This window comes from Zosterops lateralis, assembly GCF_965231275.1.
Source record: "Zosterops lateralis genome assembly, chromosome: Z".
Taxonomy (NCBI): Eukaryota; Metazoa; Chordata; class Aves; order Passeriformes; family Zosteropidae; genus Zosterops; species Zosterops lateralis.
In genome coordinates, this window is record NC_139800.1 from 32,117,093 (window position 1) to 32,142,868 (window position 25,776).

Genomic DNA, 25,776 nt, shown 5'->3' on the forward strand with positions numbered 1-25,776 from the left:
TTTGAGGAACCCAAGAAGGAGGTTTTTCAGCTCTTACAAAATTGATCCAGAGGCTGGCTGAATAGATGAGTAAGGGAGAGATCAACTACTGGCAGCAGGCAGGCAGATGGAAAGGATGAGAGTTCATAGGTACAGAGCAAATTCATAAATTCATGCTACTCACTTCCAAACCAACTGTCACACACTGGCTCCTGTTGAGAGGAGCTTTTCGCTTTTCCTTTTTTTTTTTTTTTAAGGAAGCCTGTGCTTGGATAGTGATTTAATGTTTGGTTTTGTGGTGTTTTGGTTGGTTGGTTGGTTTTGGTTTGGTTTTTTATTTGGTTTGTTTTGGGCTTTGTTTGGAGTTTTTTTGGTTGGTTGGTTGGTTGGTTGGTTGGTTGGTTGGGTTTTTTGATTTTTGTTCAGTTGGGTTTTTGGGTTTTTTTGTAATTTTAAGGCTGGCAGTAAAAATGTCCAAAAGCAAACTTTTGACAGGTCAAATATAAATCTACACTTATGTTACAAAATGGTTATAGTGCAACTATATTTATCTAAAATAATAAGTTCTGACCAGCTGGTATTTTCCTAATAATTGCTGGGTTTTAAGCGTTTCTCAGAAATAAATCTGGATTTTTAAATATTATTTTTAAAGCTTCAAATCCCTAATAAGGACTTAGAATAATACTTTTCAAAAGCCATAGCTGCTTTACTACAAAATACGTCTCACAATTAAATTGGTTTATACACACATATAAATCCTATTGATATTCATGTATCACATTATCCCCACATAATATCCTAGGATTAGATTTACATATTTTTTTAGATAAATGATCGTTTGCTGTAACATTTGGTTTAGAGATGTCCCATTATTTAATTACACTAAAAATTTTACAGCACCATCCTGCAGTTCTGGAAAAAAAAACAACAAAAAAGAAAAATTTTGCTTAGGAAGGTGAAATACGTGCAACTCTGTGTGGGCAGATCCATTATGTTCTGAAGCTGGCCTTGGGAGTTAGAAGAAATACAAGGCTTTGCTCCTGTTGGTACTCTGTCATCAGGCGATGTCCAGCTGTTGGTACTTTTGTAAGAGGTACTAGGGCATCCACAAAGAAACTCCACTACTTACAGGACGTCACTCCCATCATTACCTAAGATCTGTTTTTAGACAACTGTCTACTCTCATTTCCAACCGCAGCAGTATTCCTGGTTTTGTGACTGCAGAATAAAACTGCAATTCACAACCCCACCTTTAAGAGCAAAGCAAATCAACTGGTGTGGTACTTTCTTTAAAAGAGAAAGTACTTTTACACAGAAGTATGATGAAAGCCTTGAGACCCAGCTCTTTGGTATAAAAAAACATGAGTAAGTGATAGATCAAATTCTGTAGGGAGAATTCAAAACCTTAACCTGGGCTTAATTATTTGCAGCTGATCTCTATAACTTGGTTAGAGGCCAGTGCATCTGCACCTCTGGCAGCATATAAAATAAGCCTTGCTGATAATTAGAATGGTTTTCTAACACAGCTAACATACTGAAATAGCATGAATGTCCATATGCTGTCAGAGGCATCCTCCATCCATTACAACTTTCTTGAACATATATAGCTGCTTGGTTTGACCTTCTTGCAGTCAGTTGCTTGCCATTTTCCTCGTTTCTGCACAAATACACAATTTCTTCCTCTCCCTGGAAGGTGGTAGGAACCTCTTCTCCAGTTTATGTAGGTTATAGGTTCTCCTCCATTCCACTCCCAGTGTCCAGGATTGACTTGGTCATTCAAACCTGTGTGAAATCAGTGATGTTTATTGTCACTGGAGCCAGATGCCAAGAGAGTTATATTGTTCTATAAGTTGTTCTTCGTTAAAAAATGCATACAATTACTTGCTGAGAGAAAAAGAAATCATCTGACAGAACATGAGCAAAACACAATTTAGCATTTAATTAGTCCATTTGAAGCACAGTTAGTGCCAAATGAATAAAAGAAAATGCACTTTTCTGCAGTACTGCATATCTAAAATGGGGGGGTTTTGCATTTCGTCTATTATGTGTCTATCACCTCACAGGTTTCTCTTTTGACACTTGAAATAGCAAGGGATCTGAGCAGCAAGGAGTCAGAATATTTCTTCTGAATATAAAAATCTGCAGATTTTTGTGGACCTGATTTACACTGTTTAAATTAACAGTTGTAAAATTCTCTTGTGTTAATTAGTACAATATAAAACATATCTTTTCCCCTAGCCTCCGAGATCCTAAGACCAATGTGGCATAATTTCATACATGACCTGTCTTCTTAGGAGAGACCAAAATAAGAAAATTGGCATAACAATTTGTCATCATTATCTTTGTCAAACACGTTTATTTCTTTCAAGTTAACAGAATTATGATACTGTTAAACATGATCCAAAACTAACTGTATTTTTTAAAGTTAATTTAGTATACTAAATGAACCTAGTAGGTCCATCTCAAAAAATTATTAAGACCTAATAATTGTGGTTCAGAATTAAAGAAAAAGAACCGGACTGAGGGCAGTATAGCAGAAACAAGAAGGGTCAGAAAAAAATAGTAGCACTAGTATGTGAGCTAAGGCAGTCATTCACACAAAGGAAGCACTAAGAAGACCCATCCAAACTCTTTCCATTTCTCATTAAATGTAAAGTACCTAATAATAAGTAGCTAATCCTGAAATGATAGGATGAAATATTCTTTAGCTTATAATCTAATTAATTCATAAGATTCTAACACAAGACAACACCATTAAATTAGGAGTAACACAAATAATTATTTAGGTTATAACAAAAGAAAAGCAAAAGCTAAAATAGGGATAAATAAAGTAAGAGTCAAAAGAAAAATAAGATAAACAAAATTGTAGGATCTGCAACAGAACTATTTTCATCAGCTTGTGTCAAAATAGGAAAGGTTTCAAGACAAAAACAGTCCAGCAATAGGCATCATGATAAACTCAACTTTTTGATAAAGACTTATAAAAGTAGCCAGGTAAATTATGGCTTTTGGTTTATGCTTTGCACTGAAACAGTAAAAGCAGCAGAAATTTGAGGACAATACTGTGTTTGAAAACTGTGCTTCAACGGCTGCAGCAGTTTCTGCTTTTCAGCATGTACGGGAACTGCAGTCTGCAGAGGGGACTTGCAGCCAATATACTTGCCTATCCAAAAGGGCATCCTCCCACTGAAGTCCCACAGCCACTGCATGTGTTGTTCATTAGCCACACTTGTTAGACTCCCCAGGTATCTAGGCTCAACGAGAGAGGACACAGTAATTAGCATTCCACAGAGTGACAGACAGCTCCCATCAACTTGTCAACAAGGGGTGTTGATTCTATTATAAAGCATATAAATCATGAGTCACAGGAAAACCACAACCTACTGGCATGAAGGAACAATTAATTACATGAAGATGAGTCTTAAAGTAATGGATTACTTGGGGAGGAACCAAAGTCCTAGTCTGATTTTTCTAACAGAAAAATTAAACAGGTGGGCAACTGAAGGAAATGTACCCAGGAAATATGTCCCTCATACTCACAAACTACTGTTTTGACTTAAGGTATCAAAAATTATTGGCACAATTTTTGATACCTTATTTTCCATAAAATAATAAACTTTCTACTCTGAAATCCAAGCCACTGAAAGACACAATTTCATGCATGTGATAGTAGAGCAAGAGAAATCTTTTTAAAATCATGTTTTGACAATACTGAAGCTTTGAATAATACATTTAAATGGTAATGTGGTTCTGAGAAGTAATCATAGAATCACAAAATCATGGAGTGTCCTGAGTAGGAAGAGACCCAGAAAGATCATCAAAATCCAACTATGCCCCTTTTTGGGCAGCCCCAAAAATCACAAAACAAGCCTCAGAGCAAACGCTTCTTGAACTCTATCAAGTCGGTGCTGTGACCACTTCCCTGAGGAGGCTGTTCCAGTGCCCGACCACCCTTTGTGTGAAGAACCTTCTCATAATATCTAATCTAAATCTCCACGTCACAGTTACACACGCATCCTCTAAAATCAACATTCAGGCTGTCAGGCTGTCACATTCCTTGCCTCCCCCCCCCCCCCCCTCCCGCCCAATTTCCTTCCTCCCTGCTATCCCAACATTTTCTTTTTCTGCATTTTTGTCCTTTTCAAATTTGGGTTTCAGCTGTGATGTTCTGGTTCTCCATCTTCCTGTGAACATGCACTCAGTAAATAAAGGTATCCCATGGGTTCCCCCAGTTGTTCATTACAAGAAATTTGGTACCTGAAAAGGCTCTGAAAAGCAGTGCATTCTTCAGAGGGTTGTCTGCAGTGACTACACGTTTAGTTCAGATTGGAGAGAAGTTGTTGTTTGTATTAAGCAGACTATTTCTGAATTAAGTCAATGCATAAATTCTGCTTTGTGTTTGTACTTATAGTAGGCCAGTTTCAAAGGCAGTTTTGCAAACCCTAGCCACAGAGGCCTTGCCCCTGACAAGTCTTCCAACCAGTACCAAACATACAAACATTTAAGCCATTTAGAGATCAGGCTAAATCTTTAGGCATTAAGAGGCAAATGTCATTCTTCACATTTGCCAGGAGCTGTCAGCCATCAGTGGCTCCACTTCCTTATTTATCCATCTTTGTGTCTGTGTTGATATCATATCACCTTTTTGCACGTCACACCTAGTGTTGCCATCTCTCTGATTCTGAACCTCTGGTGCTGACATTTCTTTTGTCACATATTTCTGGCTGCTTCTCAGTTTAAAAGTGATGCCAAGCTCTTCAGCCTCTCAGAATATCCTGGGTAACAGCTGATAGGGCCAGAGCAAACACTGCTCATAAAACATTTTTAGAGAGCAAAAAAACTTTTCTAACATCATAATAAGTAAATGGTATTGTAAGGATTTTGCTAATTTTATTACTTTTACCAGATAACAGAGACAGAAAATCACTATTGCTCCAGATGAAGTGATGACCATCTTTAAGAGCTGGGGAAGCAGCCAGGCCTGAAGAATGGCATGGCACACTTGAGCTCACTATGGACACCATGAACAGATGTTAAAGTGAAAGCCCACCATTAAGCCTGCTCCCTAGTTAGAGATCCATGCCTGGAACTCCATTCCTGTTACTGCTCTGTATGTCTTCTAAGAGTACTGATCCCATGGATTCCATATGATGCCACACATAATAGGGAAGCAGGAAAAATTTATGTGAGGAGAAGTTCAAAATAGTAGTCCACAATATTCTGCACAGTCCCTACTGCACGCAATCTGGACTATTCCTTAATCTGGGCCCACAGGGTCAGGATATGAAATAAATTCATAGTGTTTCTGAGAAGGGATGTTCTTGCTGCAAAGTCCTCCTCCATTATCCCTGCAGGCCAACCAAAGCAGCAGGGGGTGGAGTTGCCCTCTGCTCCATGCTGCATGGAGGACCTGCCAAGGCAAGCAGGGTGTTAGCCCTCACCTGTGCAATCACAGCTGCCCTGGGGCAAGCACTGCACAGTAACAATTGGGCCCATTAGGGGCTGAGTTCCCAGGCCACCAGAGAACAGCATGTACTGACAGCTCTGTACACTCTCCTCACCTAGAGGTATGGCAGAACAGCCTCAGAACTGTCTGGTATGGGCCAGGATTGTGCGTCCACTGTGGTAGAGGCCCCGAAAACTGCAGCCAGTGAAGGTGCTAGCAGGGCTTCAGCTGTGCCTCTCATCACAGTGAGATGTGCCTGTATGTCCCAAGGGTGACAGGCTTCCACCCTTCTGGGCCAATCTGCCAGGCACAGAATCTCTGGTGAGCTAGAACAAAGCTGTTGCACTGATAAACACTGTTGGGAAGTTTTGTACTGCATCTTCTTCTATAGAGTCCAGAAAAACAGGCATAGTTAGTTCAGGATGCCCTCCCAGACTAACTGCTTCAGCAGCAAGATTCCATTCTGCCTCCCAGTGACTGTGTTTGCACTGACCAAATGGACCTGAGAAGAGATTTGTGCAGCAGTTTCTGTGGTATCACTACTAGCTGAGCAGGAACAAAAATAGAGCATTTTATCTGACTTCTGTTTAAAGACATTCAAAACCCAGGAACTAACTAATTTACTTTAGGTGACCATATCTTACTTCTGATTGTCTTAGAAAAGGTGAAACCAAAAAGTGTCAATGTGTGTTAGTAACTGCTCTATCATTTATGACATACAGGTGTGGTCTGAGCAAAAATAGTTCAAACTTCAATCCATGTACCAGGGAGAGACTTCATCACTGTGAAAGGAAAGCGCTGCAATAATTATAATGTAATCTAATCTTTGCTCTATAAGAGTGCATTCTAAATTGGCTTGAGAAACACATTACAAGAGACAACTGTTCTAACTATTATACCTAGTTAGGGGGGTTAGGTACTGTAGGGAATTGAGAACCATCTGAAAGAGCAGAGCACTTCCATAATGTTACTCACTGAACCTCAGGGCATGGAATCAGACGCCGGAAATTACAAGATAATGTTGTTTACAGAGTTGTGTGCATCCAACACTTCCTAATGTAAATTAGTCAAGATAAGGGGTTATAATGACTTATTAGGGAAATAATCCAAATGAAACCAAAAACAAATAAACAAACACCAACCAAAAGAAGACACAACAAACCCACACACATCACTTTTTTCTGTGCTAAACCATCCATTTAAATTTTTTCCTGCTTGCTTTATAATTTTTTGTGATTGAGTCAAAAGCATCCTTTATCTTAGAGCAGTTGCACAAATTAAGGAAACATTTTGCATAGCTATTGACCTTGAAGTATTATATGGAAAATACTTAGCCCAAAGATTTTACTGATTTTCCATTAAATTGTCTGATACATTTAGGAGCCTTGTATAATTTTAGTAAATTTAAGATCAGTAAATGCACACTTGACTATGCAATTCTGCACAGGACACAACATTTTATTTGAACTGCTGTAGTAAATCCGTGTCCTATACTGATATTGAAGGGAGTGGGGGGGGTGAGTGAAAGGCTTATCTTGCTCTTTTGTTTGGTCACCTAGGAAGTTATCCTGATGCCTTGAAATAGGTGACTAGTGTTGCTAGCATCACCTCCTGTCATTGAGAACGTTCAGATGAGAGTGGCAGACATGATACATAACTTGCAGGAGCCTTGGACTCCCAGACTGGTAGTTGAACGTCAGAGAGCATACACACAATGCCTTTAAAATTACTCTAGGTGTACCTGGATCCCTCTTCTGGAGTCATACACAATAATATGAGTTAAAACAGTCACTTAGAGAACCAGTACTAGGAGAAGAGAACTGCTGTACTGCTTTTCACTAGGGAACTCTGAGCCATCATGAAGGATCTAATCTACTACTTTAGATGTGGTTCTGCCTGTGATTTCCAGGGACTGAGGCCACATGTAGCTAATATAGTACCATCAAACAAAACAGTAAGTCCTGCCTTACACAGCTAGCAGTAGAGGACCTGAAATCTAATCATATTTGAGCTTTGTTTAAATGTTCAACTTCGAAAAAGATATAATATGACTTGTTAGTCATAAGGCAAAAGACACAACTATCAGTTCTGTCTATCCAGTTCTTCCATCCCTTCAGTGGCAGCAGTGAAACCATCTCACATACGAATAAGCCCTGCTGTACTGACCCTTGGGGAGGACGTTCCTATTGGACAAACAAGAGCAGTGGCATAAATCATCAAAATTGCTTCGAAATCAGGCTGCTGTGGGATCACTCAGCCGCAATATCCCCCAGATGCTTCTCTTCCCATTGCCAAGAGCTTCTTCATGCACAAAAACAAAGCTAGAGAAATGAGTTCTTCAACCACCTTTCTCTCCAATGAATTGGAGAAGGGTTAGAAATAATGCAAGATTTTCACAGCAATTAACTGAGATTTTCCTATTCCTCCCATCCCTAGTTTAACACTGACACGTAGAAACTTGTGTCAAGACAAGGAGACATATTTTTGGTCTGCTCTACCCGTGCACATGGAAGCTAAAGAGAAGTTGTATACCACCTGTAACAGATGGAGACAATGTATGTCAACAGAAACTCAAATAGACCTGTCCATGCATATGTAGTTATATACAGACAACTACCTCCACAATGAATTGTTAGCATTACTTTGATGGAATAGAATCATAGACTTATCAGGTTGGAAGGAACTTCAAGGATCATCTGATTCCAACCTTTCTTGGCAAAGGAACAGTCCAGACAAGATGGGCCAGCACTCTGTCTAGCTGAACTTTGAAAGTGTCTGATGTTGGGGAATCTACCACATCCCTGGGGAGAGTCTTCTAACAGCTGATCTCCCTGTGAAAAGAAATTTCCTTGTGTATAACTGGAATCTTCCAAGAAGTAAGTTGTTCCTGTAGCTGTTCATCTTTTTCATGTGACTCCTTGTAAAAAGAGAGTCTCTATCTTCTTCTTACCCACCCTCTAAATACTGAAATATGGTGATAAGGGCTCCCCTATGCCTTCATTCTTCACATGGCAGGCTTTACTGTCCTTGGATCATCTTTGTGGCCCTTCTCCAGACACTTTTCATCCTTCCTACTTCTGTGTGCTTTTTGTATAGCCTGTTCCCAAGTCCATCATCTCAGGATTGCAAGGTTGTCTCAAAAAGGGTAGGAGGCTGGTTACTTGTAGAGTGTTAGTGAATCAACTTTTATGATGCTTGAGCTCTTTTCTCGGTTCTGTATAATAGAAAAATTCTAGCAAGACAAATGAATAGGAGCTTAAAATTATGCCATTTTTGTAGTAATAAAAAATTATTCATTTTTAATGGAAGTTGGTTGATTTACTGAAAGTCAATTCTAATATTTTAATTTAATATCTAGTTTGTTTGAAAATTGAGGACTGACCTCCATAGTAGTTTTATTTTCCTGTTGGAAACATTTAAATGCCAATTGAATCAGTATAAATAACTGAAACACTGCAATTAGTGGTGGTGATGATTGCTGGAGGAGCTGAGGAAAAGCAAAAAATAAAGTTTCATAAATTATGTTCTTGTACCACATTTTAGCATGTTCCTGGAGTTGTACTTTTGTAAATCAGTTCCAGATGGAGGCAAGGACTACTCCATTTACTGGGATAAATCTTCTTTAGTCTGTGCTAGTATTACATTAATTGAATTAGCATCACCCTGTGATTCACTTCCTTGTGGATTCAGTGATATGCCTTGATTTTCTGTGTAGTTTCTCTAACACTGTCATTTAGTAGTTGTTTACTTTTATTTACTTTTATTCTGTTTAATGTCTACATTTCACACTATAGCCTTAATCAAGAAACTATCGCCTACAAAAAATATGAGTCACAAAGATCACACTCTCTTAGAAGATAGTAAATACTTCTCGGCAGAGTGACATATGGTTCCAAGAGATCAATTTACTGTTGCAGCCTTCAGAAAAAAATATAAAAATATTCACAATTTATAGCTTTGTTTGCTAACAGGTAACCTAAAAAAAGCAGATAATAACAAACAATTTCAGGAGCTAAAATTGTAAATAAACCAAGTAATAACATAATATTTGGGGTGAGCTCACAGGAGCACATAACATTTACATTTTAGTAAAGAATATCTTTCATCAGTCAGGAGGTAATAGTATCAAGACTTTTCTTTTGCATGTTACCAAGACAACATAATCTGGCCTAACTGAGTGGAATGAACCAATGCTTGTTATGCATGTTTGGCCATGATTCTCGATTCAGCATGTCCTTTCACTATGGAAGGAACATATTCTGTTATGGAATGTATTCTGTTTCTATCGTTTCCAACTCTTCCCTGTTTCAATTTTCCTTTAGTGTAATGGAGACATCTGGAGTAGTGGAGAGGTCTGTTTAAGCCCTTCATATTTTTCTGGTTGATTTTCAACCTGGTGCTCACAGTTCAGAACAAGGTACAGAGCATGCTTATCCTCAGACAAGCTTCATGTTAACATGGGTAACATTTTTCCAGCGCTAATCTAATACTCCTACAGCCAAAATTTCAAAGCAGGTGTCCAGAAAGCAAGACTGGCAGGTTTTTTATCTCCGACTTTGAGATGAACGTTTTATTATTATTATTGTTGTTGTTGTTGTAATAGTCTTTAAAAGTCAGCAATGCAGTATTAAAATGAATCTAAAAGTTTTCAAGTAGTTACAGGATCATCAAAACTGCATCTTCAGAAGAATATAGTGAGGCACACAGTAGCTGGCAATATTTTACCACTGCTATAACAAGAAGAGGCAATGCCAAGGAAGTGGTGGGTAAGAGAGGATGAAACTCTGAGTCTCTGCTGACTTGGAGTTTCTCTTCTCCAAAACTAACTCTGCCATTAGGAAAGTATCCTCACAGCATGTGGACAGCTTTGGGAATTCATGCTGTGATTTGGATAGCATCACCACTTAAAACATTATGAGACTAGTATTTCTACTGTCCACTGTGTTTGAATCCCAGAATTTGTTCAATTTGTGGGCGAGGGCGGGGGCGGGGGAGGGGGGGTGGGGGGTGGTCACGGGGAAGGGGTTGGGCTGGGCTGTGCAGAACAACCAAAGCTGGGCTTATCCCCAAATAAATTTGGCCTGAAGAGCAGTATTATTCAGCTCAGGGCAACAGCACTACACAGCAAATGGGTGATGGTCTCTTACTGTTCTCTGCAAGCCCGAGCAGCAGTGTTCCAGGTGACCTTGTGATTCACTACCAGGAAGTAGCAGCTGCCCTCATGGTAAGTCCATCCAGATGAACATTTCTTCATAGTTACCTCCTAAAATAAAAGAGGAAGAGGTAAAACAGACTTCTGTCTGTGCACAGATTGTCTGTGCACTAGTGTCTAGAATTAAACAGAGCATGACCTTTGGTGTCTATAAATAAAGTTACAGCACTGCTTAAAAATTTATAATAAATAATACCTGACGAGGATCCTAAAATTTATAATTAGTAGCTTTAATGGTGACAGTAGGATTCAGTTCCAAAAATCCTCTAAAGATATTACATTAGTTTGGACACCATTTTCTGTTTTCTGTAGTCTGTACAGGGAAAGCAGTGCAATAAATTCAGCATGACATCTTAAGTGGTGGGGGAAATGTATGTTTGCAGGATACCTAAGTAAGCTTATTTTACTGAATTCCACCTATTCTCCCACAGACTTCATTCGCTGTGTTATGCCCACATTGCCACAAGCACCAAGACACTGGTGCTTATGTGCTTTTTCCAGGAGCCCCTGCATGACCGAGAGGAAAGGCAACTGCAGCAGTCAAATTCTCATCATATTCCTGTAAAAATTCTGTTTCTGCTGAAAGGAAAGCTGAATCTGGATAACATTTATTCCCTGTTCAAGTAAATGACAGTTACAGGAAGGTCCCCTGCTTTAGGATATCACCAATCATAGACTCTGTACTCTGACATAGATACCTATACATGGCTACATTTTTACCTTGCTTTGAGAATTCCAGAATGTCCATGTTGTCCCATCACACTGAAATAACTTCTGTGTGCTTTCTTCATAATGCAAGAGACCCTTTAAATCTGGTGTACAAGCCTTTTGAAAAGAGTGAAAGTCCTGGAAAACAAAAATGTCATTTGAAAATTTGAAGGAAAACAATTACACAAAACAAGTGAAATGAAACAGATCAATTAGGTCTTACATTAGAATTTTATGCTATGAAAACTCTTCTAGGTGTTAAATCATTTTGGAAGACAGCATGACTGAAAACAGATGGTGGAAATGCCCATGGAAAAAAACGTTTCATACCTTATGTCTTGATCTTGGTTCAGCTGCAAGTTCTGCCTTATCAGCCTGTGGGATTTCTGTTTTCCTAGAGGAGATGACATTTGTCTGTGGTTGTGCCTGCTTGTTGGTTTCAGCTGAGGAGGTGTCATCCTCTGTTTTGAGTGATACAATCCCATGATACTTCATTTTACAGTATCACACACACAAGAACAGGAGAGGAAGAGAGAGGGTTAGTACATAACTCTTAAGTAGACTAAATAAAAAAATAATAAAAATTAATTATTATACAAATTATTGTAAATCAAGGGAAATTACACCAAAGAAATATAAACATGCATAGAAAAATAAAGTATTGGATATAACAAACTTTCCAGCTATAAAGCCTGGAAAGAACAGAATCAGAAAGAAATCATGGAAATGTCCAACCAATACCCATAATACTCTTACTTTGAAAACCACGTCTGTTTCATTTCTAAATACAGATGAAGGATGAACCTGAAAAATGTAGAACAGTGAAATGAGATGGGTATATTCATGTATTTTAGAAACAAGAAGACTTATTAACTACTAGGTTATGCATCTTGCAGTTCACGTCTTGGATTTAGTTCTATCTCTTTTAGTATAGAAACATATAATTTCTGAAAGGAGCCATAAAAAAGCACAAATTACAGTGTAATGTTCAGTGTTCATAAAAACAGACTTCAGTAACTTTTAAGGTCACAGTAGCAGAAATCTAGCTAAATCAGTATAGCTTAAGCAGAGAATCAGTGGGCAGGGTTGAAATAACTATTCCCTGTTTAAGCTAACAGTATTTTCAGATGCACAGCTTCTATGCATTTGCCTGGCTCCACCAACTTCTAACTTACCCATAGTTATTATAAGATTAGAAGTTTCACAACCGCTGAAGTTGCTTCATGCCTGTTTCCTCCCCCAAGTCTTGATTTTATTCCTCTCTTGCATACATGGATCCTCAAAATCAGTCTGGATTGGTTTTGGCTTTTTACTTAGAGTTTTATAAATAGCTGCCAGGTCTGACTCAAACCAAACTTATGTAGCTTGTAGTTATTGTGTGGTCAGATAGAATTGTGACAAAAATGACAATCAAATGAAGATATCACACCACAATAAATTCACAAATCAGTGTAGTGTCTTACTATTCTGCCATTTCCAATTACTCTCAACTTGGTCCTTGACCGATTCACCAAGCTATGCTCCTGCCACATGTCCCCTCCATGCTCTCTCATCCGTTTGGAAGGAAGCAGTGGGATCCCTTCCAAAGAACCATTGCCAGGCCTGGAATGTGATGAGGATCCCAAGGAAATTGGAAACTGCATGTCTTTCCCCCAGAAGTCATGCTTGCTTTGGCCAGAAGAACGGGAATAGCTGCATTGACCTGGAAGCATAAAATATGGCAGATGGTCAGCTCTAACTGCATAAGCAGATAACTGGTCATGTTGACTTGGGCACATAAACAGCTTGTCCTTAAAGGTTGGATGATTCCTTTACTTGAAGTAGTTGATTTGCTGTTTGTTCAGTCACCCTTGTTTCTGGGGCTATCTATGACTATAACTGCAACTAGTACCTATATAAGTAAGATGTTATATATGATGCATCGATCTACAGGTCAGAATTTCAACCAAGCATCTGCTGAAAAAACCTGTTTTCATGCTTAAACTGGGCTTTGAACTTCTGGGGTTTTTGGCCATGAATATACAGGTATGTCTACCACTGATGATACTTCCATCACGCCCAGAGAAGTTTCTTCTTGGAAATCCAGGACACTGTTGTTTCAATGAACTTGTTGCATCACTTAAGTCCTGATTTACACTAGGAATGTTTAGGAGAAAACAAATCTGAAATTTTAAAGGAGCTTTTTGTAACATGAAGCCTAATTCATTACAACATGAATATTTTAAATATTTATTTATTTAAATAAATATTTTAATATTTATTTAAATAAATATTTTAATATTTATTTATTTAAATATTTTTCTTCTGGTGTTTAACTAAACACCTGAAGAAAAAAAACACTCTTCAGAGGTCAGAGGATGCAGGTGCTTTTCTAGTTATTTTTATTTTTCTACAGTTTTCCTATGTTTCTGTTTCTACAGTTGTCTCCTTTTTGGTCTGATTTTAGCCACACCACATTTAATCACTCAAAAACACAAGGATAATGCAGTCTTCAAGGACTAAACTCTTTGCTGTGAAGTTGTGGACTATGGTTTTTAAGTGTTGAAAAATATATTGCTAAGAGATAGATGGGTTCATTTGTTATATTTCTTTTTTTGAGAGGAAAGTAGATCTCATTTAGAGGGTGTGTAATAACTAAATAATAACTGGAAAATATTCTAATGGATCTAAACCAAATTTTTCTGACTTTCATAAATGAGAATTGAACTTAGGTTGTTATGAAAAGTGGTTTCTTTCCTGGCTCTTTTCTCATTTTGCACTCATTGCTTTCTCCATGCCGTGTTTCCTAAGAGGATGCGTATAATTTTGTGAGAGAATAAAGGGCCTGCAACTGTCAAGCTTCTTTTCTCTAAAAAGAAATTAGGTGGTTTGATCTAATGGTGAGTGTTAGGAATAACCTGTGGTTGAAAATAGGTAGCTACTTGGCCAAGATTGTCCCACCTTCTTAGTTATGAAGATCAAAACAGAATACCTTCTTTTGAGTCCAAAATTTTCACTACAGCTTTTGTCCGTCTGCCAAGAACAGCATTCACAGGGGAGTTCAGAACTACTTCAAAGACTTCATCATCTTCCTCTAATCCGTCATAGATAATTGCTATATTCCACATCTTGGATGACACTCCTAACAGAAATGAATGTTTTAATTACTCTTTAAGTGCTATTTCAATCAATCAGGATGTCAAAGAAATAGATTAATTAACATGTCTGCAGCTAGAATGGAGTAGATTTTGTATGCTATTGTGCTCCTACTGACTGGCTAGACTCCTGCTGTTCTTCCAAATAATAAGTTGGAATTTGTTTCTGGGCAATGATGATTCAGTTGAAGTGCACACACTGTAACAAAAAGCTGCTGTGGATGTGCAAAATTGCACTGCAATACATAGATGTAGGGCTTCCACTGTGATTTTTCAAGAGAAAATGCATCATAGTGGTTTTTATCTGAAAAGCTTAACTTTAAAGATGGAACGGTTATTTAAAGTACCTGCAAAGGGATCAAGACCCATGTTAGATTGAAGCACAACATTTTAGGCAAATTTTACCATTGCTTTTTCTTGTTTCCTTGTTTTTACTGGGTAACTTCAGGCTTGTATGTGAATGAAAAAAGGCCTTGGCCATCTTGAATAACGTAGATTGTTCCCAGTTTAATCTAAATTTGACCTGTGTCCTGGGATTTACTCATAATGACTGAAGTCTTTAAAGCATCCCACAGCTCAGCTCAGGGTGAGTCCTATCCAGCCTAGTTGTTGAGAGCTTAGGAGACATAATTTCAACACTTTTGCTATTTTAACTGATGTAAAAGACTGTAGGTAGTCTCATGCTTAGTAATAAATATACCAGTTCACTAAAGAAGCTCACAGTACTTCCAAAAAATGAGCCTGAGTCTTAAATACTATTCAGCTTCTATAGCTACAGATAAATAATAGATTGCATGCTCCAAAGCAAGAGTTCACTCTTCCAAAATCAGTGAATTAGTTTTAGAGTTAGTCAGTGCACTGTTTTATACCTGGATCAAACTGAACAAGCTTGGAGGGAGTCACCGTGAAGTCCTTTCCCAGCCTAGCAGACATTTCATTGACCTGAGAAGACAAATAACAGTAAATGCCACGCTGGACCCATTTCACCAAACCGCTGCATTCTACTACATGCTGAAGGTACTTTGTACATCTGAAATAGACAGGCCAACCCATACATACACTCAGGCTGGAAACAAAAGATAAAGATCTGAAAAATAAACCTTCTCATGTGCAACTGCCATTCTGTTCTTGCTCATGGCTTAAAAAATGCATCATTAAAAAAACTTCCTTATCTTATAATTTTGCTCATTCCCCTCTCAGATTGGTATTTTAAAATACCAGTTGACACTGCTGCTCACCATGCCTGAGGATCCTGCCATACCTGGCTCCTTGACAAGCGCGTCCTGTCAACTCAGAGACACAGCAGCAAGCTGACCCTGTTTTCCTATTTGGCCCTTTGTGATATCTTGAAAGAAGCTTTTTTGCACCGAGCCTTCTGTCATCCCCAAAGACTCATTAGGATAGAAGTGAACATTATGCGTGTATAAGGATTCCAGGAACTCCCTGAATTTTCACAGGAGGTACCAGAGGACACCAGTTTCCACACAGAGTATGTGTTTCATCTCTTGATGATGGAATCAATTTCACTGGTCTGTTTCTGCAAATGACCACTACAGTAGAGTCACTGGTGTCTATGACGCATAGGACAGGATGGCCCCTGATGGCATCATTATCAAAATTCCCACTAACTTCAGTAAAAGAAAAATCAAAATTATGTTTCTAATTAGAGCTATAATCTTGAGGAACTTTGAGGGGGAAAAAATGCTATTTCTCTACCAAGAGGAACTGATAAAATACTGGAATTTCCGTTTTATGAGGAAAGATAAAATTTGTGAAGGCAAGTTGCACAAAACCTGTTTTACAGAATTATAGCCTGCAACTTTCAGTCTAGTCGTTTTGACAAAAGACAGAGGCAGTCATTGAAGATATTGGAAGTTTTCCTAGGCTGTGGGCAGTAGGAGGAGAAATGGAGAAGATTGCCATGGCTGTGTAGTTGAAGCCCCTATATCTCTTGGGCTCCTCCAGCCTTGAGAAGGCAAAACAGAAGCCCCAAGGCTCCAGATTGCCCAAAGGCTGGATTTTAAAATGGCAGATCCTGAAAACCAAGTTTCTGAGCACAGTGCCAGAGAAAACTGCTCTGTTTTTTCATCAAAACTGAAACGCTGCTCAAAAACATTCCAGGTTTGGTTCATTAGCATTTCTACTTAAAACTCAAGAAATTTTGTAAGAAGTATTTAAGTCATCTGTAGTAGCAAGGACAATGTCCCAGTAAGTATGGATTGAATCACTTGGTCTCTTTGATGATTACTGAATTATCTTTGTATCTGAGGAATACAATAACAAGCTGCACTTCTTATTTTTAATTTAGGTTTACCTTCATGGTTATAAAGGCAGACTCCTCCAAGTGTCCTGCCCTGGTGATTTTCAGAGACACCACTCTCGTGTTTTCACACACCTCATATTCAGTATGTAGCATTTCAATCCGAGACCACCGTAGCTCCAGCCTGTGGGAGAAAAGGAATGTGAGTATAGAGCTAAGCCACCTGGCCAGCCACCCCCAGCTCCCGCTGCTCAGAGGCTGTGTGAGGAGCCTTCTCTCCCGACTGCTGATTTAGCCAATACACATAATACTGAGTCTTTGTCTACAAATCAACACATTTGTGTGATTTAACTGATTAGCAAGAGGAAATAATAAATCTTCCAGACCAGCCCCAATCTTCCCTAAACCACACTTGAGCCTTGTTTTACAGCCAGAGGAATTCTGCAGTAACTTTGAGAAGAGCAGTTTGTCCATAACAATAGGCCAAAACAAGTTGTCACTGTTTATCCTGGTTCCCTTTAGCCTTGCAATTTTATTATATTCTCACTCCTCAGTCTTTTCTCAGCAATATCCTCCTTCTACCTCTGAATGGAAGCTGGAAACCAGGACTCAAAGTACTGCTGAATTCATTACAGAAGTAGATGTGCTAAATTCAGTGTGCCACAAGTTGAGGCAGGACCCTGAAGGAGGAAGGAATAAGGGTGTGCTTGGTATGCAAGACAGTACAGGCCTGTGCAAGTCTGTGTTAGCCCATAGTTAAGCAATGTTACTTGGCAACATAGATATGGTTGTTATGGTTGTTATTGCTTAAGCAAGTAGTTGTTTTCAGCTCATGCTTGAAATGTATACAAACCAGCAGTGTATTCAATAAAATCGACTTCATTGATGCAAACCATGGGGACTCAGTCTCTTTGATTGCCAGACATCTACCCATCTACCTTCATCTATCCTGTAGCTCTCCTCCCATAGCATACAGAGTATGCTGTAGGATTTTTCTGCCTCTATGCAAGGGCCTTCTCCCCTTACTTTAGTACTCTGCATACTTCACTCTTCAACCTTTCCCATGTATGATTCCAAGCGTCTTACGCACTGAATTTTAGAGTTGTTTATAGAGGATAGGGGCAGTGTCTGAACCTCAGAAGACTGTGTGCTGCACAAAATAGTCAGTAAAGACCTTTCTTTTTTTAAGCTGTGATAAAAATTAGAGAGAGGAAAATGTGAAAGTCAGAGACAGATGAATGAGAGTGCAAAGAAGGAAAAGAAGCTGAGCTATTTTACAATTTGAACTTTATTAAAACAAACTTCTAGGCCTTTCACAGCTGACTAGCTCTATCACCAGTGGAAGTTTCCTCCTGTTCTCCTCTATCCTCTGATGCTAATTTTATGGAAAACCCCTTTAGAAGCTGATTTGCTTTATTTTTGCTAAAGAAGATGGATGTACCAGATGTAGTCCAGCAGCATTCAAATAAAAGCTGGGATATAAACAATAAATCTTGTATTTTGAAGCAGTGATCATTAGGTAATAAATATTTTAAATTGAGAAAATATCTCATGAAATTTTAAATCCAATATTAAAATACTATTTTTCACAAAAAACCCCCCTTTTGGTCTGCTAGCGGATAACTTCACTGTAGTGCCTATTTTCTGAAAAAAAAAAAGAGCTTTTTCTTTGCTCTCTTCCTAAAGCTGTGCTACGCATTGCCATTAATTTACAAGGAGTTGCCCTTTCCCATGAGAAGTGGCATCACAAAATGGTTGTTTTAATATTGGTTCATCTGCAAGCCAGCACAGAGCAGCTGGGCTGTCCATGCTCAGATGTGTTTGTGTATAGGGACACCTTTTGGCACAGCATATAACTGCCTAATGCCTCCAGCTCAGTTCAGTCCCCGTCCTCTCTCCAGCATTCAGAGAAGTGCTCTGCCCCTGAGTACAGCTCTCTGTTCCTCTTTCTTCACCATGAGTCCTAGTTTGTGAGTAAGCATTTTAGCCCAGAAAAAGCATATTGGGTTTTTTTCTTTCTCAATTTCTTCTGATTAAATAAGTTGGTTGAAAACTTAGCCCTATGTTTAGAAATAAAGAGAAGCACTTCCTCTGCTAAAGAGCTACTCACACTTCTGTTTTTTATCATCAAAGCACAGTTCAGATGATATTCTAATTTTTCTCATTGTATGTCACAAGGACATAGTGGATAGTGTGCCTGGTACAGTGTGCAGTGGATGACAAAGAATATGCTGTGTGTTCTCCACCTTCTTTCAGTGCTCTTTTGCAGAAATATATTGCTCATAGCTCTGTCATTTGAGAGCATCCCCTCCATTGTAATCTCAAGTTTGTGAAAAATGCACTGCCATTAGCTAAGGGCAAGAGTGACCTGCAGCTGGAGGACCATGATCATGGGGCAGTAGTCCCATACTTCAGCATCTCAGATCTCCAAATGCCCAACATCCACTAAATGTATTATATTATCCTGTGAGGCCCTGAAGGCCCTTGAGAACTGTGACACAGTCTGACCTGGAGCTCACCCCTTGTATTGCATCTTCTTGAAGGGAAGAAACCTTCTCTAACAAAAGCAATGGCAGGTTGAGCTGCAGCTATGTCTGTTTCTGCATGCCTTCAAGCCCAGCACATGTTTGTTTGCCCCAGGGGGTGGTGAGCATAGTGCAGCACAGCTCATATCACCAAGGAGTGGAGCTACCTTTGGGGTGCTGCAGAGTTTCCACTGGCATCTGTCACTTGAAACTCCAAGTTGTCTGCATTCACTTCTCGTGATTGGTTGATGACATAAAGTACGATTTTGCTGTTTAAATCCTTTTGGCTAAATCCTTCCTGAATGAATCCACCTAGGAAAGATGAGTAATACACAGGTGATCTGAAAGCCTGCTAATAAGAATCACATAATTCATATAGACTCTTTTCAACTTTTTATTTTGTTGAGATTCTGAACTTAGAGAAATGTAGGTTTATAGCTAAACAGCAACATCTGTTCATTATAAGCCCCTGCCAATTTCTGCATGTGTAATGCGTTTTTCAAAAGGCTAAGTTCAATATTAATCTTTTTTTCCTTGATAGAAACAAAAAAGTTTCTCAACAGCAGCTATTAAAAATTATCTCAAGCTCTTTGAGGATTCATAACAAACTGAAGACTCAGCTTTCATTGTAAAAGTTTTGTTACTATAGTCAACTTTGCCCAAAGTTTGCTAAGAAATTTTGATTCTCTCTATCAAGCAAACATTAACAGAGTAGTGACTGAAATCTGATTTGGTATGGCCCAAATTAAAAATTATAAAAGCAATCACCTGTTGTTATATTTTCCAGGTAGCCATAATGAGGACCTCGCAAAATCCTAAAAATTATTTTGTCATCTTCTGTGTTGGGGTCAGATGCCCTCAGGGACCTGGCAGTAATGTAGATCCCATAATTGCCATTCTTCAGCAGTTCCACGTCAGAAAAGCAATGGAGATGAATAATTTTTGGTGCTATTTTGTCCAAATGATCCACCTAAATCAAAGTTAGACATTCATTTTACAACATCGGGATATTCCCTATCCTGCTTTCGCTAGAAGAGGGTGGCAATAGCCACTTTGGCTCACAATCTGCTGCAGACCCCTGAGTTCCAGTTAAGTTGTACTTCACATGAGAAATTTCCAGGTCCAGATTGTCCATCACTTGCCACATGCAGCTGGGTATAGTACACTCTGGGGAGTGTAACACAAATTCTATGTACCTCTGCCCTGATGTCCCATATTCCCCATAGTCCTCATTTTTTTATGTCATTTTCTTCACAGCAAAAGATAACTGCAGCAAAGGTTTCCCACCTCTGTTTTATAATAACAATCACATTCTGATGAATTTTCTAGCATTCCACAATGGTTGTTGCTGTTCCCATGTCTCACCCTCTGCAGAAATAGTATCCCTCACTCATCATATAACTTGAAACTTTGTTATTAGGAAATATTAACAGCCTCTTCATTAGTATCATGGGTTTGAAACACAGAATTTGGACACACAATGCAATCAGGCATACCTTGCCTAGTGAAAATTGGCATATAGATACGTACAAAAATATCATAGCAAACACATCTGAACCTATGATGAATTATGAAGGACTTGAAAAGAGGGGAAATGAGAAGTGAACAGAAAGATTCTAGCAAAGAAAGAAGAAAGAGAGCAGACACTCTCAGAGAGAATACAGGATATCTAGATGGAGAAGCAAAGTGGCTATAATTCAAGATTCCTGTGACATGAAGATCAGCAGTCATACTCACACCCCTGTGTGTGCAAACCACAGGGTCAGGCACCAAGTGGGAAAGCAGAGAAGGAGAAAGTTCTGTCTTTCCCATAGTTGAGATTCCTATGTAAAATTTTTAGCATACAGGTATTAAGTATATAAGTATTTACTTGCTTATCTTGATGCATTTTGTCAAGTAGTTAATTTCCCAGGTTAATTATTCATTGAACATAAAAAGCAAATATTTTAGCTGTGCAGCTAAATCAGAGATTGCAGCAAGTACCAACTGTCATCAAAACTGCTATATTTTTGATCTTATCGTGCTATTTATCTCTCTTAAGTAAGCCTGTGGTCACACTTGCCTGAATGGTGAATGCCACTGGCTCGCTCTGCACCTTCCCATTCACGATGAAGCCTTGGTTAGTCCTATCTGTGGCAACAAATGTAAATCTGTCAATCTGGGAATTCCCACCTCCGTGCTTGTATGCAACATCCCTGTTGTCCACATCTTGCTGTGTGAAGTTGTACTGCAGTAGCACAGCCCCATGATAATAGAGACGACCATACTGGGGGAGCTGAGCCAAGAGAAAGGTAAGGTTTTCTTTTGCAGTGTCTGGATCTGAAAGCTGCAGTACATCAGGAGTAAGAAGTGCCATAGCTCCTTCCATCAATCTTAACCCCATGTTTCTAGATAGAGTGGGCAAAGCCTGGTCAGCTGCCTCCAAGGCGATCTTGAATGTCCCATGCTTAGTCCTCAGTCCATTGCTGATGATGAATCTGGCAAAGAGAGGCAAGGCAGTCTTCAGCATCTGTTCTTGATTCACCATGTACTGAAATGAAATGATAATGCAGACCTTTACTACAGGACTTGCCTGTGTTGATACTGCAAAAGTAGAAGAGCTGGGTGGAGCACAAACTGAGTGGATGTAAAACTTAAAAACATGAAAGCAGACAGCCAGGTATATGACAGGAGTCACAATGCACTGGCTGGGATTGAGCTGATGCCAGAGGAAAGGCCTTGAAGATCAACAGTCATAACAGAGCCGATCTAGTCTTCTAGCTGAGATACAAGTGGAGCAGATCTAAAAGGAAAGACTGCCTAGGAGGCTTATTGTAGTTTCTGGCATACATATTTTACACATCCTTAAAATTTATCTTCACTTGGTCACCTGGCAGTAGCACCTACAGCTTACAGAAATAAGTATGTGAAGTGCATGACCTGTCTGGTTTGGTTTGAGTTTCTTTCTGTTCACTGTTATAAATCTTTTCTATCCAATGCCCCCAAAACTATCTGAAAAGCAAACTGAAGAAAGATTCGTCCCTATCTCACTTTATGTTTTTGTTTAGGCACTAACTGTAACTTTAAATTTTCATATATTCAGAGGAATGTATGTTTCTTTACAAAAGACAAGTAAAGTTTCACTGAAATACAAAGATATTGGGAAGAATTGTACAGACTGTATAAGGTAATGCTGAAAACATAGATATCTGTAGCATAAACTTATCAAATGGTTGTGTACGCACAGTTCTACTTCCATCCTGGGAATTTCTATCAATAGCCACATAGTGTCTTGTAGTTCTTTCTCAAGTAGTGATGTTTCCTTAGATGTGCAAAAGATTTGATTATTCACTACAGATACTTTTCTTTTCAAAACTAGGAGAAAGTTGCTCAAGGCTGTAGAGAAAATTTGTTGGAAGCTCTGCTGTTGTTGGCTGGGGTAGGGTTAATTTTCTTCATAGTGTTACAATAGTCACTTTTATGAGGCTTTGATTTCTGCTGTAAATAGTGTTGATAACAAAAGGGTGCTTTGGTTTTGTTACTGCTGAGCAATGTTTACACAGCATCAAGGCTTTTTCTGCCTCTCACAGTGCACCACGAGTGATTAGGCTGGGAGTGCATAAGGGGTTGGGAGAGGGCGCACCATGACAGCTGACCCTAGCTGACCCAAAGGATATCCCAGACCATCTGGTGTCATGCTCAGTGTCTAGAGCTGGGAAAGAAGAAGGAGGAAGGAGGAGACTTTAGAGTGCTGGCATTTGTCTTCCCAAGTCACTGTTGTGCATGATGGAACTCTGATTTCCTGGGAATGGCTGAACACCTGCCTGCCCACAGGAAGCAGTAGAAGAAATCTTTGTTTTGCTTTGCTTATGGGTACAGCTTTTGCTTTACCTATTAAACTGTCTCTATCTCAACCCACGAGTTTTCTCTCTTTTACCTTTCCAATTCTCTCCCCAGTCCTACCAGGTGGGGAGGAAGTGAGCAGCTGCCTGGTGCTTTGTTGCCAGCTGCAATTAAACCATGACAGAAGCCTACCAGCTGGGTATGGGCTTTTGCCATACAAGTGACAGCATGTTCTGCAGGAATTTATTATTAAATTTAGTTGTGGAGAAAAACAATCTTTTGGCCTTTAAAATTCACCTTAGATTTCATTGGCAAGATCATTATTTATGTAGTTTCTGATTGCATGGAGTATTTTCATGCCTGTAAAAAAACCTTGAGGGTATATGAAACTAAAAATTGCTCCAAAAATGTCTCACGATCCTTCATGTCCCATCAGCATATAGCATGTATGAGTTACCTGTCTTTCTACATAAATTTCAGTGATTATGCTTCACAGTACATGCAAAAACATTTTGTACGGTGGTTTTCACACAGTTATGTTCTGCCTGAGTCAGAGCAGAATCTGCTGTGTGAAGAAACCTGTTCCTACTAGAGTGGGACAGTTGTTTCAGACAGTATGAGGACCAGCCTAGCTGGCTGCTTTCCACCTAATACACTTCCACCAGTGAAATGGGAACTGGCTGACTGGATTATGTTTCCCTTTGGTCTCTTGACTGCAGACCTAGAAGAAGTATTTTTAAAATTGCAGGGTCAATACCTAGTGTATTCCTGCATGACTTGAATGTGAGTGACTTTCAGTAGGTCATGGAGCAGCTTACTGTGTCACACAGACTGTCCATGTAAAACTCCTCATTGCCTTCACCAACACTGGATGATTAGAGCTTGATCACTTGTAGACTGGCAGTATGCCATGAAACAGATGGGAATGAGCATAGGCAGACCAGGGACTATGTAGCAGTTAGAAATATGTTTACTGAGGATGGTATTCCCAGATGGGAACCTAGAGACATCTGTCTACACTGACCTAATGATATTGTGCCAATGGTAAAAGGGTTGTGCTATTTGTAAGTGATCTAAAATACTGAACTAGAATAATGATGATAGGAGAAAAAAGGGTGAACCTTCAGTCAAGACCTTAACCTTCTCTCAGAAGGCCTGGAGGATTGCAGCAGAAGAGAATTTTCTCTCATTTTTTTAATTGCTGTAAAAACATTTGGATTATGTAGCAAAAAAAATATTTAGTGAAGGACTTGGATAATTCAGTTCATGAAACTGAAGATTCATCCAGCCTTCTTCAGAATACTAGACAGGAACAAAGCTCCTGCATGTATACATCAGACTGAAATTTACCATTAATTTCATTCACTGCTCAGTTTCACAGATGATGAAGTTGCCTATGTCCAAGATGTCCTTCTTTCTGCACTTTGAGACATTTTGGTTGTTTGTTTATTTCTGGCTTATGTCTGCTTTGCAATATCCTCAGGAGTGGAGAGCAGATAATATTCTTACTCTGATGAAATTTAGGGTACAATTCCCAGACAAAGTTTGGAGGACATGATGCATGGTTTGATTTCACAACTACACACGTTTCATGCTTTCTGCAGTTTGATGGCAATGGAGTTGGCAATAGGACCTACCATCTGTCATGGCATTTAAAAGATAAAAATGGAATCATAAATAGTGCCAACTCATTACAAAATCGAGCCAGCATGTCAAAATGGAGGACATTAGCATGTTCTTTTAGTATCCTGCTGCCAGCATCTGATGTCAGGTCGCTAATCATTTGAAGTCATCTGTCCAAACAAGCACTGCCAAATCTTTCTTCTAGGCCAACAGCCCCAAACAATACAGGTAAATTTATGTCTGAAGGAAGTACTTTACTGGGAAGTAAAAACCTGGTCAGTTAATTCCTCCTCCTCCTCCCACAATTACCCATATAATTAATTCCTTGTTGAAATAATAATACTATTCTGCCAGAATATTTATATGTCCACAGAAAACCAAATTATTTTCCAAATTATAACATCAAGGAACATAATTATTGGCATTAAAATAGTTATCAAATATCAGTATTTATTAAACCATCATAGCCTTACTTTTGTAAGGTTGACATTCTAGTTCGGTTCTTAGCCATTGCTCTAAACAGAAAGCATTGGGTTTATCTACATTTGCAATTTACCTAGAATTGTTTAATCTGCTTTCATTAGGATATGGAAATCATATGACATAAGCCACTGTACTACACTGCCCAAACTAGGGCTGGCATGACTGCAACCTTATTTATATATAGATATACCTTATCTAATTCTAGTTTTGGTTAAAGTGTTTCAAAATTAAGAAACATAAAACTGGGGAATATTTGTTCACTTTTTCTGTAATGAGTACAAGTGAATCAGACAAATCTCCTGACTAGAATTTCCACCACACTGAATGATGTGGAAGAGATAGTTAAAAATGTTTTGTCTGAAGAAAGTTTCAGAATAACTTTCAGGTTAACTCTGGACAACGCTACCTGACCCAATATCACAGGGAGATTTATTTGGTGTCTCCATGCCCTACTTGCTTGACTTGCCTGCAAAAACTTCTCCAACTGGATGATGTTCTTGACCTTCATCATGCCTCATGGAAAAAGCCATTCAGATCAGAATCTATTCTAGGAGAGTGTAAAAATGGGTCTTTTCTGAATTGCA

At 38.9% G+C, this 25,776-nt stretch overlaps 1 protein-coding gene across 3 annotated transcripts in view; it reads right to left on the reverse strand.

Moving 5' to 3' along the window:
* Positions 1-212: 212 nt before the first annotated feature.
* Positions 213-25,776, reverse strand: part of FREM1 (FRAS1 related extracellular matrix 1) — a 64,903-nt gene continuing 39,339 nt past the window's right edge. For 2 of the 3 annotated variants that reach the window (XM_083883665.1, XM_083883664.1), the window contains 13 exons: positions 21,327-21,741; positions 20,033-20,234; positions 19,432-19,576; positions 16,794-16,923; positions 15,349-15,421; positions 14,317-14,466; positions 12,809-13,047; positions 12,102-12,149; positions 11,676-11,834; positions 11,358-11,483; positions 10,573-10,688; positions 3,143-3,228; positions 213-1,761 (listed from right to left, as the gene is read on the reverse strand). In XM_083883665.1, coding sequence (XP_083739791.1) covers positions 1,562-1,761; positions 3,143-3,228; positions 10,573-10,688; positions 11,358-11,483; positions 11,676-11,834; positions 12,102-12,149; positions 12,809-13,047; positions 14,317-14,466; positions 15,349-15,421; positions 16,794-16,923; positions 19,432-19,576; positions 20,033-20,234; positions 21,327-21,741 — 2,089 coding nt within the window. In that variant the 3' untranslated portion in view covers positions 213-1,561. Of the gene's footprint in view, positions 1,762-3,142; positions 3,234-10,572; positions 10,689-11,357; positions 11,484-11,675; positions 11,835-12,101; positions 12,150-12,808; positions 13,048-14,316; positions 14,467-15,348; positions 15,422-16,793; positions 16,924-19,431; positions 19,577-20,032; positions 20,235-21,326; positions 21,742-25,776 lie in introns of all 3 variants that reach the window. The other variant, XR_014592503.1, reaches the window with a different exon arrangement.